Genomic DNA, 14,661 nt, shown 5'->3' on the forward strand with positions numbered 1-14,661 from the left:
GGTGTGTTTATTATTAGGTTTTAAAAATATTTTTTAAAAAATATAAATTTGTTTTATTTTTTTATATTTAAAAATCATTTTAATATGATGTTAAAATAATTTTTAAAAAATAAAAAATATTATTTTAAAATAAAAAACACTTTAAAAAAACTACCAGCACAAAGACAAGACACGTAACAAATAATGTAAGCTGGAAATTTCTCCTACCGACATCGCAAAGCCATGTGTGGGTGTGTGTGTGGTTCCTTCATTTCGTGTGGTGGGCAGCGAGTGAGAAGAAAGAAGAATAAGTGAAAGAGTGTGTCAGAAAAAAGACAGATAATAATGAAAGGAGAGTGTTCAGTGTGTGTCCTTCGTGAGCGTTTTGAAAACGCGTTGCGCCGCGTTTTTTTAAAAATTTAATTTTTTTTTATTAAAAATTAATTGTTTTTATATTATTTTGATATATTAATTATAAAAATAATTTTTAAAAATTAAAAACCTATAATATAAAACTTTACACTAAATGTGATTAATATAAATGAGCTTTCAATTTTATTTTTTTTTTAGTTTATTTTACCGCATCTTGATGTCGGCTGAGATGGACCGTGCAAGGTGATTGTGGGTTGTCTAGGGACTGCCAGAGCATGCGGAATCAATTGGAATAGTGGGGTTGTCTAGGGACTTGTGCCCATGAATTCCTCTATTCACATTCTTCTTCTTTGCATTTCTTCCCCCAAATTATTTCTTCTTCTTCCTCGATTACTCGCAATTGTGTCCAATGATCTTCGCAAGTAGAAAATGCAATATTTGTAGACATGATATGCAGGTTAAGATATGCATGCCATGATCCTTGCATCTTAATTGTCTCCTTCGCTGCTGAGACCTTCTACTTACTTGTCTTTAGACTCTCGATCTTTGTTTTTTTTATAGGAATAAAACAGGACTATGATCATGAGATTTCAGTTTGATTGGGGGCTGATTTAATGGTGAAAACCAACGCTAAAGATGGCTTGGGGAAGACTAGAAATCAGCATGTTTTTTCATTTAACAACGTTGTTTTTCCATCTACCTAATTAGAATTGGGTTTCATCAAAGTCACGGACCATGGATGGAGAACCACCAGATTTAACAGTTTTCATGATAGAAATTTTTCTTTATACTTACAGTAATAGTTCATCTATGATTTTTGAATGGAAATTATTTTACCAACGAGATCACATATAGAAAAGATTCATAGAAAAAATATTTATCAGTAATTTCTGATCTTTCAGTAAGTTTATTGTTAATAAATTTACTGATGGTTTTACAAACGGACCATGAGCGCTAAAAAAAAATTATCAGTTTTATTTCATTGGTAATTCTCTTGGTAATATTTAGCATATCACCGATAAGAGAATCGTATGTAATTTCATCAGTAAGCTAACAGTTGCAGTGGTATTTGCAGTAATGTTTTCCAACTCTATAGAATATATTGACGGACTAATTTCATCGGTAAGTTAACAGTAACATTGATATTTGTTGTAATTCTTTTCCAACTCTCTAGAATTACCAACAGAATAAATCTGTCGGCAACCCCGTCAGTAATAATTTTAAAATATATTTTTTAAAAAATCTATTAAATAGAAATAGAAAATAATTAAAAAAAATTAAATTAATAGAAAATTAAAATATTTAAAAATAAATTATTTTAATATAAAAATCAAATATTTATTACAAATTTAAATATTTATTCGTTCAGACACAATAAAAGTATAATAGAGGCGACGCTGAAGAAGGAGGAGGCTGGTCATCTTTGGGATCGTTAGGCCAATAAAAGTTGTATATGTACCACTCATCTGTGATCTCATATCTATTACAACTAGGTGGAGTTTTTCATAATCTGTAGAGAGTTGTTCATATTTTTCATTGAGAAAGATCGTACGTTCTTGTACTCCTTGATCTAACAAAGTCGTGAACTCCGAAGATTGAGTGCTCGGGACCGATTGTGAGGATCCAACATACAAGTCATTCGCAAGTTCTCAGTCGTAATGTTAAAGAGTCCATACACCTGATTTTTATTGGGTCCACTAAACAATCTTATCTTCAATCACAAATCCGAATTAATATCTAGGTGGATCATAGGATCATCTCAGTATCTCTCCTTCAACCGGCTGTTATATGACTCTTGGAAATAAAATATAAATTCATCAAATTTAAGTAAATAATAACTTTAAAAAAAAATGGTTGAAAACCAATATACCACAAAATGTTGAGCTCAGCTATCCATAATTAAATTGATGCACTTATTTTTTATGGTCATCACTTCACACGTGCATTTCCATAAAAAGCTTCATTTGGCTTGGTTCATATCCAAGAATTATAGTCGGCAAGATATAAATATTGTCAGTTAAATATATTTATAAAAAACAACAAATTTACATATAAGTTTAGCAACGAACAATGAGGGATCACTATGGAGGAAACTGATTTATTAGCAAGATCAAATAAGAAAAAGGAGCCGATGATCGATGGAAGGCAAAATGAACAAGGGAGACTCATTGTTGGGGTTCTACTTTTTTGGAACAACAATTAATGGAAATAGCCAACTGGAACACTGTGTTCGAGGAAGATGAGGAAGAGGAAAGTGTGGAGGAAGACTGCTCGGTCATAAAACCATCAATGGAGGGAGAAAAAAAAACGTACAAGGGCACCTTGGCGTCAAACAATCATCGTGAAAGTTATGGGTAGACGAGTAGGCTACATTTATCTTTTGCGACGTCTTCGACGAATAACCGAAGGGGCTGCATCTGATATGCTTCCGGCGTGGCCAATATGGGCACGAAAGAGAGAATTGTCCTTCTAGTGAAAAGCATGAGGAGACCAGTAATGATAGACAACGATATATTTGTGAGTCTTTAACAAAACTAAGGTATTTGTTTAAAGTAAATAGATAGATTTCTTATTGAGCTTATCAATGATGGGGTAATGATTCTCTCAAAGTCGAAGATCATAATACCATTTTGATATTGTATGATCTTTAGTTTTACAACTCTCGTTAAGGAATCAATCCGTAAAAGACTGATTTATTTAGTAGCTTCGTTTGAAATAAAAGTGGAAAACAATAAATATAAATGATTACACCATTTATAATTAATAATCTAAGAAAATAAATATGTGTGTGTGAAAACTCTGCAAGTCTAATAAAAATTAACAGAAGTACGAATTTTCAAAAACAAATTTACCAGCACAAAAAAGCTTACTGTACATGTTTTATATACACAGCAACTCTTTTGAACAATCTCACTCGACAACATAGAAATGTCTAACTCTCACATTTGCAATGAGAAGGGACATATCTGAAAGCTAAAACATTTACAAGGATCAAATAAAATAGTCTTAAGAAAGTAAAGGGGTATGAAAAGCTTTCGAAAACTTTGGGGTGCCATGGTCTCTCCTATATACTCGATCCGATGACACCACGCACAAAATTGATATAGAATTTCGATCCCTTGAAAAGAAAGGAGAATTGCATGGATGTTTGAATGAGGTTTTAGCCTGTATTCTTGTTTATTTTGAAAATGATACTTTGTAAACAGCACTGAGATATGAATCACAATAGATACAATTGGCAAGAAAAGCTACGGCATTGGACAATACAGCCTACCTCTAACAAAAATTGCAGTTCTCTAGCAATAGTACGAATAACACCAAAAGATGCAAAACAGCTCCACATGCTCCCCAAAATTCTGCAGTGAACAATAACACCAAAATTCATAAATGAGGAAACAAAGGGATTTAGTGACCAAGATAGGAGGTTTCAGAAGTGACCATGGAAACGTTGGATATCTTTTTTAATCATAGTACGGTGTGTGTGCTAGAGGGGGAGTGCATGGAAGGTAGGCTCGTGCCCTGTATCAAGAGGAGGGCTTCTTATTTGAGACAATACAAAGGAAAACCATAGAATGCTCAATCAGCTCTGGGAAATGCCATTCAAAATCAGCATTTTATAAATTGGTTACGAACTAAAGTTAAATGGCATCTAATAAAATATCTGCAAGTGAAAGACACAATGAAACGACAGGGAAATAATTTGTATGGTTAAAGTTTATTAGGAGGCACAATGTTTACATAAAAGAAACAGGAACTCTAGCTTTCGATATTTTATATAATGACACAGGTGTTGTTGATGTATAGTTTATGTGTAGATGCATTTAAAGAAACACCCATTAACCATGCTCAGTTGAGGGACAAAATGCAAATACAAACTAGTGTCAATTTGATAAAATAAACTTCCACAAAGCATTGGCTAAACTAACAATTTTGTGCATGCAATTGCTTATTCATGTGTTGTAACTGATGTTTATCTGATTTCAGAGACTAACATGCCTTTAGAGTTTGCCATGGCAAAAGAATTTCGCTATAAATTAACTAAATTTAGCTGTTGTTTACTGAAGTACATTTCTTGCACTAATAGTTGTTGAAGATGTGCTATAAAGTGTTTGTAGCTCGAAGAAAAATTAGAGGGGCCACTTGTGCTTAAATCCATTGTCTAAAATCATTCCAAATGATAAAGATCACACATGCCTGTTTATGTGCAACTTGCTGTACCATTATGTACTTTGTTTTCACAGTATAAAAAGGGTTGGAGATGATATGCCCAAACATTTGCATTTAATTATTCAACATCATAATGGTATTATTCTCCGCTAAGAGCATGTGAAGATTAGCCATAACACACATATACTATAAGTGGTGGTAATCTAAGAAACAAAAGCAAGGTATTTAAGAGCTGTTTCGGATTAATACATGCAACTTCCAGTTCAAGACCAAAAAAGGTTCACTTGAATTAGTCTGTAGCCTTGTGAACTCCATCCACAAAGAGAACTGTGCTAAGAAAAGACTGTACTGCCTCCTTTACTTCTTTACATCTAAAGAAGCAAATTAATCTTAATATCAAATCATACATACATAAATATATCCAAGATTAATTAATATATAATCAACTCATTATGAAAAGATGAATATCTACAAAGCATTGAGTAATTTACAAGTCAGTGCATCCAAGTGCTTATTAAGTGCTTTTACCAAAGTACATTTCCCGCACTAAAATATTCAAGGATGCATATGTACATAAAACTAGTGGTTCTACAAGTGCTTAATCCACTGTCTAAAATTATTTTCAATGTTAAAGATACCCTTTGTTTGTCTAGTGAGACTTTTTGCCTCGAGTTTTACTTCCCAAATAAGAAAGAGACTAGCAAAATTATGTTCCCATTTTCATTTAACTATTGAGATCACATTTAACAAGTCAGTCTAAGTCTCACCTGTATCTGACCCCAACTTGCTTAGTTCCATCCATAAAGAGAACTGAGTTAAGAAAAGCTCATGGTATGTTCTGAGAGAAAACAGCTGTCTAGCAAAACCATGAATGGGCTAGTGTATTTCTTCTACAGAGTCAAACCACTTCTGCAAATCTACATGAAGCTTCAAACGTATCATAAGGTTACAGAATAACTCTGATAATGGCCTGCAAGAATGCTTGATGGAATCATTTTACTTGTTAGCCCAATCAACATACGCTGTTATGGCCTGAAATGACAAAGGATTGAGTGCAAGGTATTTGGAGTTCAAATTGGTAACTGCAGTCAATTCCAAGATTCCATTAAGAGCCCAATTTTTCATCTACTGCATATCTTTTAATATGTTCTTTGACATTAGGCGCCTCTCAAGCACATGATTCCAGAAGAGACTTAAGATGCTGTTGTCACTGGCATAAGAAGCATTAAAAGATCTATAAATTTTGAGAGTGATCATCAGCCTTTTCTTGTACATTTCATCTAAAATATCTGAAGTAACATTGACTTTTCCAACTTTCCAGTAACCATACGCCAAACTTGTGTAGACGACACTATCTCCAAATATACCCTTATCTTTCATAAGACCAAGTACTCTTTGAGCACAATCAATCTTTTCTATTTTACAAAACCTCCTTATTAGCGCCCTGTACACTGATACATCAACACACAAACCTCTTCTCACCAACTCATCTGGAAGTTTGATGACTGCCTCTTCATTTTGTTGCTTGCAATAACTATCTACAAGCCATGAATAGGTGCAATAACTAGGAGAAAATCCTGCATCCATCATACCAAACAAGAGCTCTTTAGCCTTATCAATCTCTTTTGCCTTGCAGAATCCATGGATCAATGCCTTGTAAGTAAACTGGTCTAGCTTTAACCCAGCCCCCACCATCTTGTCCTTCACTTTTAAAGCAGATCGCATATCACCTATCTTGCAGTAGGCATTGATCAACGTGTTACAAGTGACATTATCTGGTTCAATTTTCCTCTCACTCATCTCATTCAACAGTATATTTGCATCTCTTAACCTGCCGCCCTCACACAACTTGCGCAGAATTGAATTGTAAGTAATAACAGTTGGATACAGCCCCTTTTCCGACATCACCTCCTTCAATCTCAAAGCTTCATCAAGGTCATTTACTCTACAATAGCCATCAATCAAACTAGTATAAGTCACATGGTTAGGAGTAACATCCTTGATATCCCTAAAAAGCTGCACAGCCTCTCTCATTCTACCTTCTCTACAAAACCCATAAATAAGTGAATTATAAGTAAAAATGTCAGGACTAATCCCAGCCATTTCCATCCTATCTTGAACAGATAAGGCTTCATAATGCATGCCCTTTTTACAGTACAACGAAATTAACGTATTGTACGTGAAAAGATCCGGAAAAACACACTTCAATTCCATTTCACTCAAAACCTTCTCTGCCTTCTCCACATCCCCAGACTTACAACAAGCATGAAGCAGCACATTATACACATGAATATTAGCTACAACCCCTAGTTTAACCATCTTCTTATAAATTTTCCACACTGTATCCGTCAACCTGTCCTTAGCCAACGAATTCAATAGCACAGTACAAGCATGTAAATGGGGCCTAAACCCATTCACTCTCATGTGCTCAAAAACCTGAATAGCCTCGTGGGTCATCTTGGAATTCCCATAAACTATCACAAGCCAACTCAAAACATGAGAATTCACATCTGGGTCATCATGAATTTTCACCAATGAACTCAAAACAGATTGAGTTGACAAGAAGTCCTTGAAAGCAATATTTTCAAGAAAAGCATGAGCAGTCTTGAAATGCTTATGCTTTGTCAAAATATAAAGCATGGTCCATGAAGATTGTAATGAGTGTTTATAGTTAGGAACAGAAGATTCAATCCATTTAAAGAGAGCCCATGAAAGACAAGGACTTTGGTCATATAAAGAGAGATGCAAAAGTACCTGACGAACTGTTGCTGTTGTTGTAATGAGATGGTAATCGTTAGAGCCAAATTTGGGTCTCAAAAGATTTTTCCAGCTACCCTTTATCACGGATGCACAAATACTTTGAATAAGCAACTGGGTTTCATTGCTTATAGGAGTCAAAGTTGCCATTTTTATGGGGTTTTCTCACTCACTCTGACAATCTGCAAAGTGTTTTGATTTTCTGGTTCTGTATAGAAAAAACCGAGGGGAAAGAAAGCAGTTCGCTGTGCTCTTGAAGTGGGGCTTAATTATGAAAAATATTTGAGGAAGTAGCTATGATATTTCTATGTGACATAAATAAGGAAACGAATTTTATAAGTTGTTTCAATTAGGCTCTAAATTTTCGAAGTCTTGTTCAACATTCCTTTTTACTTTAGTACCTTTGATTTCGTAGGGACCTCTAAAAACCTCTAAAAAATAGAAAATCAATGAATTGAATCAGTTTTTCAACATAAAATAAAATAAAAATTAATCTTAAGCTTGTTACATTAAAACCTCTAAAAACCTAATTAAAAGACACGTGGAATAATTTATTTTCTTAAGTAAAAAACAAATCAAGATAACAAACCGAATTGAACCATTTGGGTTGAATTAATTTTTTTTTGGTTCAGTTCAATTTAATATATTTTTTAAAAATCATATCTAGGGACTAACATAACTATTAATTGAAACATGAGGGGCTATCTTTCCACCATTACAGAGGGAGGTAAATAAAGTGGTGGCACCCTGGTTTTCGCGTTCTTCTCGAGCAGCGACGCTCTAAGAGAAAGCGGGAGAGAGAGATGGGGAGCTTGAAAGAAATAGTAGACAAGAAGCAGAAGAAGAAAAGGAACAAGAAGGCTAACGATAGCGATTTCAGTGAAAAGGGTATCTCTTGGTTCCAACTTCCCTGCTTTTAATAGCTTACCATCTTTCAAGTTCTTGCTTTTTTAATTTTTACTTGATTCTAACTCGTGGGTCTTGCTGTGGAAAATCTTTTATGTTATTTTTTTTTTGTTTTTTTAATTGATGCATGTAGGAAGGAATGAGTTTTTATTATGAACGATTGGTTTTGAGAGAGCAAGTTTTAGTCTTCAATGGAGATTAGAAATATCAGATTTTTAGGTATCCTCTTAATGAGGACGACTACAGGATGGTGTTTCCAGAAAGAGAATTAGGCAATGCTATTGCTTCTCACAAGTTTTTTTGCTACTAAATAATCAGCTGTGAAATTCTGGCATGGTAACAACACACACAAAAATGGGTAGTTCAAGTAGTTTTAAAAACATCTGTAACGTTTGTTAATTTGCCGGTTCTTTGGCTTTGTTGTCATTATTGAACTTTTGGTTAAAGATGGAGCTGTAATCGATAGAGATTCCCAAGTTCAAACTAGTTTCTGCAAGCCCCTTTTTTTTCTTTGTATCCAAGGATTTAGAATTTCACAAATAAATATATGGGAGTTAAGAAGTCAATGTCTGTGTCTTTTTTTCTTTTGTTGGTGGTGAATGAGGTGATTCTCGTAGAGTGGTAAAAACTGTAGCAGTGGGAGAAGTATAGGTCCATAACTAGGTAATGAGTAGAGTTTTTAGTGTTTTGCAGTATGTGTTAGGTTCTTTGCTCGGCATGGTTTATCAGTAGATATTCCACTGTCCCTTTCTTCCATTCGATGCTTCAACCAAGGATTTACATCCTTTGACTGAAGGAGAACTACTGTGCTAAATGGGTAAAACAGCCAGTGATCTATTTTTCGCCATAATCTGGTTGTCAATTAAACTTTTGATATTCCTGTTACATTACTTGTATCAGTTGTATGGAATACCTGGTTTTTCTTGAAGAATGAAAAATGGCTGCTGGTTTTTCAAAAGATTAAGGGACAAAAGAAGCCCTTTAGATCCAAGAATATCATTGCAGCTTCTTTTCTTACAATAGTGGTTTTATAGAATGAATTAAACTTCGCAAAGTGTAGTGTTTGAGTAAGGGACATATAAGATAATTACATAATCACCCTACTTAAGGGACTGTTTAGGGTTGTTGTGGCAAACCAGCGGGCACCATGGCACACCTAGACAGGGACTGAATCATTTCACTTCAGAGATATAAATTGGTAGACTTCTAACCATCAGTTGAGGTCCAGATAAGTAGTATGAAATTAATGAAGAATTCTTGGTTTTGGCCATGGTTATCTACTAACTTGTCATGTATAGATTATGCCAAATTGCTGCTATATTTGAAACTGTAAATACTGAAATTAATTGCAGGTAGCAGTGCCTGATCATTTTTTATTTCAGATGTAATGATAAAAACAGAGGATAGAAGGAATAAAGTGAACAAGTCTGCCGAGAAGAAGAAGAAGAGGAAAAGGGAAAAGGGAAATAACGTTGATGGTGGTGATACTATTTGGATCAGTAAAGGTTTAAAAGTTTTAGACATAGCAAACTTTTTTCCTATCTAGATTTCTATTAATCTTTGTCTCATTCACTTGTTTTTGTTGTTTCAGAAGATGATGAGACTAAAGCAGAAGGAGAAAAGAAAAGGAACAAACTAAGAAAAAAGACAAAAAGAAGTGGGGAGCAAAATAATGCTGTGGTTGGGAAATCTGATCAGCTTGGTGCTGAGTCTGAAGATGGTTTTAATGAACTAAAAGGTAAGTCAATAGGATTTTATCTTGGTGAAATTTGTATTGACATGCTATATCTCTTGACATTATGTAACTAAGATAGTGTTATTTTTTTTATCCATGTTATCTAGACAGATTTCATCAGTGCATGCTTGGGTGCTTTGACTCAATCTCATAATTGATAAATGCTATATTTGGAAAAATGGGAGTTTTGTGATTTCGTTAACAATGTCCTTTTTTCTAAAACTCTCGTTGCATATGCACACCAAAGTGCTGCCACGTTTTGTTTTCTCTCTTTTTTCATTTTGCTGTGTTTCTTTCTCTTGAACTTGAGATCACTCTAATCCACATTAAGCAATAAAGTAATGAATTGCCGTTTAGTTTTCATACTATACTCTTTGTTTGTCATGCTATTGTTTTCCGCCTTACAACTTGATTGAGCTAAGGGGTGATATTAAAAATCCAAAGGGCAAAGTGAAGATGTTATCGGAAGATGAGACAGATGACAGAATTTCTTTGTTTGGTTATGCAGAATTTCTCTTGAAAACATTACATTGCTTTCTTAGTGTGTTGTCTCATGGTGTACTTCTCATTCTTTAGGTAAATCCAAGAAATCTAAGAAAAAGAAAAGGGAGCATGACACATCGAAGGAGGATGAGAATATGCTGGAAAAGAGGGGAGAGACCAATCAGGATGAGGCTTGTTGTATTTCTTCTGGGGATGAGGACTACTCAAAAGGAATGAAAAGTATGTATGAATCATATCGTGTGCTATGTTTTAGCACTTCAATTTCATAAAATCATATTAATTAGTAAAAATCTCTACTAATCAAATAAAACTAAATGGTCAAATATTCTTCGTGAAGTTTTGTTTTGTAATGTACACCATCAGATGGCCATAAGTAGAAGTAGTGTATGGTAGTAAAACTGTACGCCCTTTTTATTCTGTGTTGATTGTGTAGCATTTAAGCATCCATTTCTATTTCATGGCTCTCCTGGTACGTGACATTAAGGATTTGCATGCCATGAATAAGGCAAGGGTATTATCTAAAATTTTCTTTATTCAATTGTCTGACTGATTTCACCATGCACAATATTAGTTTAATTTCTGAATGTTGATTTTATATATATGAATGATGCTTCATTATTTAGGTTCCTGACTGTAAACTTGCATTACAGAGTGGCTTACAGAATATCATCAAAGTAGACCAGGTCTGAAGGTGCTGCAACAAAGATTAGATGAGTTCATAATTGCCCATGAGGAAAAACTTGAACAGGTATTGTCTCTCATGCACCTCTGAGACTGGTTCATAATGCGGTGGAACCCTTTTCATTTTTGTTTCTCAGTACTTCTATGGTTTCTCTTAGAGTGATCACAGACCTGCGCATGCATTGTCTGGCTCAAAATTGAACACTTCGCTTTGAGTTTGTACAGAAACATGCTTGCAGGAAAAGCATGTTTTTCACAGTTATCTTTTGACAAAGGTAGATGAGTGATATAGCTGCTTGTCCCGCCAAACATATTTGGAAGAATCTGTAAAGTAGATGTTTTGCTATAGTGCTGCATATTTCAGCATTCAGCTTATGTCATCCTGTCTCTTCTCTCATTTTCTGCTCACTTCAATTGAAAATTAATTTGTATGTTTCTATTGGCGAATTATGTGGTCGATGTGTTCTTTTGTCATGGTAGATTTAGGCTTTCCATCATGTCTTGTGGTCTTTCTTCCTAGTGTACAGTTTCTCATTTGTCTTGATATGGCGTGTACAGGAAAGAAAAGAAAGAGAAGCCCAAGCTGCAGAAGGGGGATGGACAGTTGTTAAACATCACAAAGGAAGGAAAAAGACAACAGATTCTGAAAGTGGAATTACCGTGGGCTCTGTTGCTCCAGCTGCTGTGGAGAATCAGATGACCAAGAAAAAGCCCAAGGAAGTTGGGCTAGAATTTTATCGGTTTCAGAAAAGAGAAGCTCAGAGGAGTGGTATGATGAATCTTAGCAAATTAGTGTACTGTTTGTTTGTGCAATATCCTATACTAACTAGTTACAGTAACCATGAGGAGATACCTGATGTATAATAAGCATTTAAAGATCCACATGCACTTGTTTGGAACATGAAAGATAGTATTTTTCTCTTCATCTAAGAAACAACAGCTCATGCTGTTGCTTCTCGATGCAATTTGGGATGAGTTGATTTTTACGTGAAAAATATTTTCAAATTAAACATGCATCTTTATCATCTCATTGATTGTTGTGAAGCAAGGTATTGATAGTTAAATATCCTTGCAGAAATTATGGCACTTCGAAGCAAATTTGAGGAGGACAGAAAGCGGATTCAACAATTGAGAGCTGCTAGGAAGTTTCGACCTTACTGAGTGCTGCAGAGGCCATGCAGATAGATACAAACCGGAATGTGAAGCATCTAGGGGTTTAATTCTAAGCGCCTAAAACTTTTGCATCTGTTAAATTAATTAGAGATCATTATCTGCATTCTTGAGTTATCATAACTCTCTACGACAATGAGCAATTTTCAGGTGATCAACTGAAATGTCAAATTTTACAATGTTGCTGAAGCAACCTTTTTCATGTTATATGATACTTTCTTCTTGTAAATCCTTTCAGTAGAGAGTTGTAGTGGCCCAAACTGCAATAATGGAGGCAGTGCTACATTTTTATTTTTATTTTGAACATGAAGGAGAATGCATTGAGCTACATAGGTTATGGCTATTCCCATGCGCAAGCATCAGCAATGCAACATCGCAGTAGATGTTATAGCTCTGGCTAGTTTGACCTTACACATGAATGATGATAAAATGATGCAGCAATGAAAAATGAGATGTAAAATACCAGTGCTGCATTCTGTCCTCAAATAGGTTGAGATTGCCTTTGCTGGTATAGTTTTACCTGCAGTCCCACTTGAGCATATGCTTCTTTACCATCTTCATGATTTTTGAGATCATATGGAATTGTTTCAACTCCAATGATAGGTTAACGAAAGACAACGAAGCTGATAATCATAGTTCATCCACCATCTAGTACCAACCACGTATTTCAGCACACTTCGCTAGGTCATGTCTTGGGATATTGCAAGTAAACATGCCTGATTCTTGATGGCACGTGCTCTCCTGCCTTTCTCTAGTGTTTTCTCGTGGATTGGAAGTGTTTGTGTATCTGTCTTATAGGCAGATTATACGGTTCATGTACACTCCTAGGTTGTGAATTTAGATAGACACACACATCTTCCATGGATAAAATTAGTTCAACAATGTGGTGTGTAAGATCCTTCTTCAATGGTGACATCAGGCTTCCTTCCAAGCCAAGCGGAATGACTGGAAGGGAAGCAAAATGTGCTGCGTGTTCCTGCATGTATTTAGATGCGTTAAAAATGTTTTCGGTAGGAAAAAAATATTAAATTGATGTGTTTTTTTAGTGATATTTAATAATTTTAATATGCTGTCAAAAATAAAATAAAATAAAATAAATTATTTTGTTATATTTTTTAACAAAAACTACTTTCAAAAAACACCACAATTAAATCATTTTTTAGACTTCATAATAACCCAAATGCATATAGTGTTTTGTTTTTAAGTTTGACACTTTTTAAAAAAAATAAAAAGCGTTGATAAAACAACATAGTCTATAAAATATAAAACAACATAGTCTATAAATATTTAGAAAAATAGCACATGAATTGTGTTTAACATGTACGACTCTCGAATCGTACATATTACTAACGACTCTTTTAAATTGTAATATAGCCGCACATAATTTATAATAAGGGAAGAGGAGAGAGTAGAGAAAAAGAAAAAGAAAAAAGCTTAGAGGCACTTACTGTAAATATAATAAAAACATCACCAGTATTATAAAAAGATCTTGATGAGATGAATTCAACTACACAAGTAAAGTCACGAATGAAATGGGTCACACTAGTCACCAAAGATGATAGGGCTGACTTGTCTTTGAGCGGCTCGTGTAGTACATTTCAATTATCGTTGGTGATTTTTTTTAATATTGTTAGATTTGTCTTGTCGAGATTTTTTTAATAGCATTGATGTAGTCGTTATCATAGTTTCAACATGAAAATGAAAGGTGTTTGGCTGGATGGTTCAACTTGTTTTTCATCAAAATTTGAAAAAATTATTTGCTTAAAATTATTTTTTTATTTTTTTGGATCGTTTTGAAGTATTAGTGTTAAAAATAATTTTAAAAAAATAAAAAATATATTATTATAATTTATTTCCAAATAAAAAATAATTATTACTACATTTTCAAATACCGATGATCTATCTCTCTCTCTCTCTCCTCTTTGTTTCTTTATTGCAAACTGTGCATGTCATTTTATAATTTGAAATCTCTAAATATTTTCTCTTAGTTTTTGTTTGTTTTTTTTGTTTCTAGCGATAGAGTACAAAAACACTAAACACAGATTTGCAGAGTTTGCCAGTCTCTAGTCAATTCCTCGAAAAAAGCACAAGTTTTGTGACTAGCTAGGGCTCCATTGAAGAACATGCTCACTGCAGTCTACGGTACAGATTTGCTTTGATGGCTCCCTGCTCTCCACGCCACAAATCCACAATGGCCTTTGAAAATTCATATCAATTGAGAGGCTGAGAATCTCTTCGTTGAATATGTTCTTCCCAGCTGCAAACAACCGTGAAAGGGTCCGGAGGTGACAGGCGGGTCGAATATTCCAAGACCCGGTTTTTCCATTCACGTGCGAAAAGAATTTATTCTGTGGTCAGATCCATGAAATTCACTCGTGTCAACTTGTCCA

General features: G+C 34.5%; 2 protein-coding genes across 5 annotated transcripts; one reads left to right on the forward strand and one right to left on the reverse strand.

Moving 5' to 3' along the window:
* Nucleotides 1-3,449: 3,449 nt before the first annotated feature.
* On the reverse strand, nt 3,450-7,645 carry LOC18107433 (pentatricopeptide repeat-containing protein At5g38730). Its single transcript, XM_006373437.3, has 2 exons — nt 5,286-7,645; nt 3,450-3,707 (listed from the first exon to the last, which is right to left on the reverse strand). The coding sequence occupies exon 1, from the start codon at nt 7,423-7,425 to the stop codon at nt 5,644-5,646; it is 1,782 nt and encodes a 593-aa protein (XP_006373499.1). The 5' UTR covers nt 7,426-7,645; the 3' UTR covers nt 3,450-3,707; nt 5,286-5,643.
* A 351-nt stretch (nt 7,646-7,996) lies between these two features.
* On the forward strand, nt 7,997-12,500 carry LOC18107432 (uncharacterized). Of its 4 annotated transcripts, none has more exons than XM_024588299.2 (7): nt 7,997-8,163; nt 9,564-9,686; nt 9,773-9,919; nt 10,493-10,639; nt 11,071-11,168; nt 11,660-11,870; nt 12,177-12,500. In XM_024588299.2, the coding sequence occupies exons 1-7, from the start codon at nt 8,079-8,081 to the stop codon at nt 12,260-12,262; spliced, it is 897 nt and encodes a 298-aa protein (XP_024444067.2). In that variant the 5' UTR covers nt 7,997-8,078; the 3' UTR covers nt 12,263-12,500. The 4 variants fall into 4 exon arrangements, with proteins under 4 accessions (XP_024444067.2, XP_024444068.2, XP_052304458.1 ...); XM_024588300.2 differs by having other exon boundaries at nt 9,776-9,919; XM_052448498.1 differs by having other exon boundaries at nt 9,564-9,659.
* Nucleotides 12,501-14,661: the final 2,161 nt, after the last annotated feature.

This window comes from Populus trichocarpa, chromosome 17 (genome assembly GCF_000002775.5).
Source record: "Populus trichocarpa isolate Nisqually-1 chromosome 17, P.trichocarpa_v4.1, whole genome shotgun sequence".
In the NCBI taxonomy this organism is placed as follows: domain Eukaryota; kingdom Viridiplantae; phylum Streptophyta; class Magnoliopsida; order Malpighiales; family Salicaceae; genus Populus; species Populus trichocarpa.

Coding starts and splice junctions, on each gene's coding strand:
- LOC18107432 (XM_024588299.2), top strand. CDS start 8,079: ATGGGGAGCTTGAAAGAAATAGTAGACAAGAAGCAGAAGAAGAAAAGG. Junction 10,640..11,070: donor CTACTCAAAAGGAATGAAAA/GTATGTATGAAT, acceptor CTTGCATTACAG/AGTGGCTTACAGAATATCAT. Junction 11,169..11,659: donor ATGAGGAAAAACTTGAACAG/GTATTGTCTCTC, acceptor TGGCGTGTACAG/GAAAGAAAAGAAAGAGAAGC.
- LOC18107433 (XM_006373437.3), bottom strand. CDS start 7,425: ATGGCAACTTTGACTCCTATAAGCAATGAAACCCAGTTGCTTATTCAA.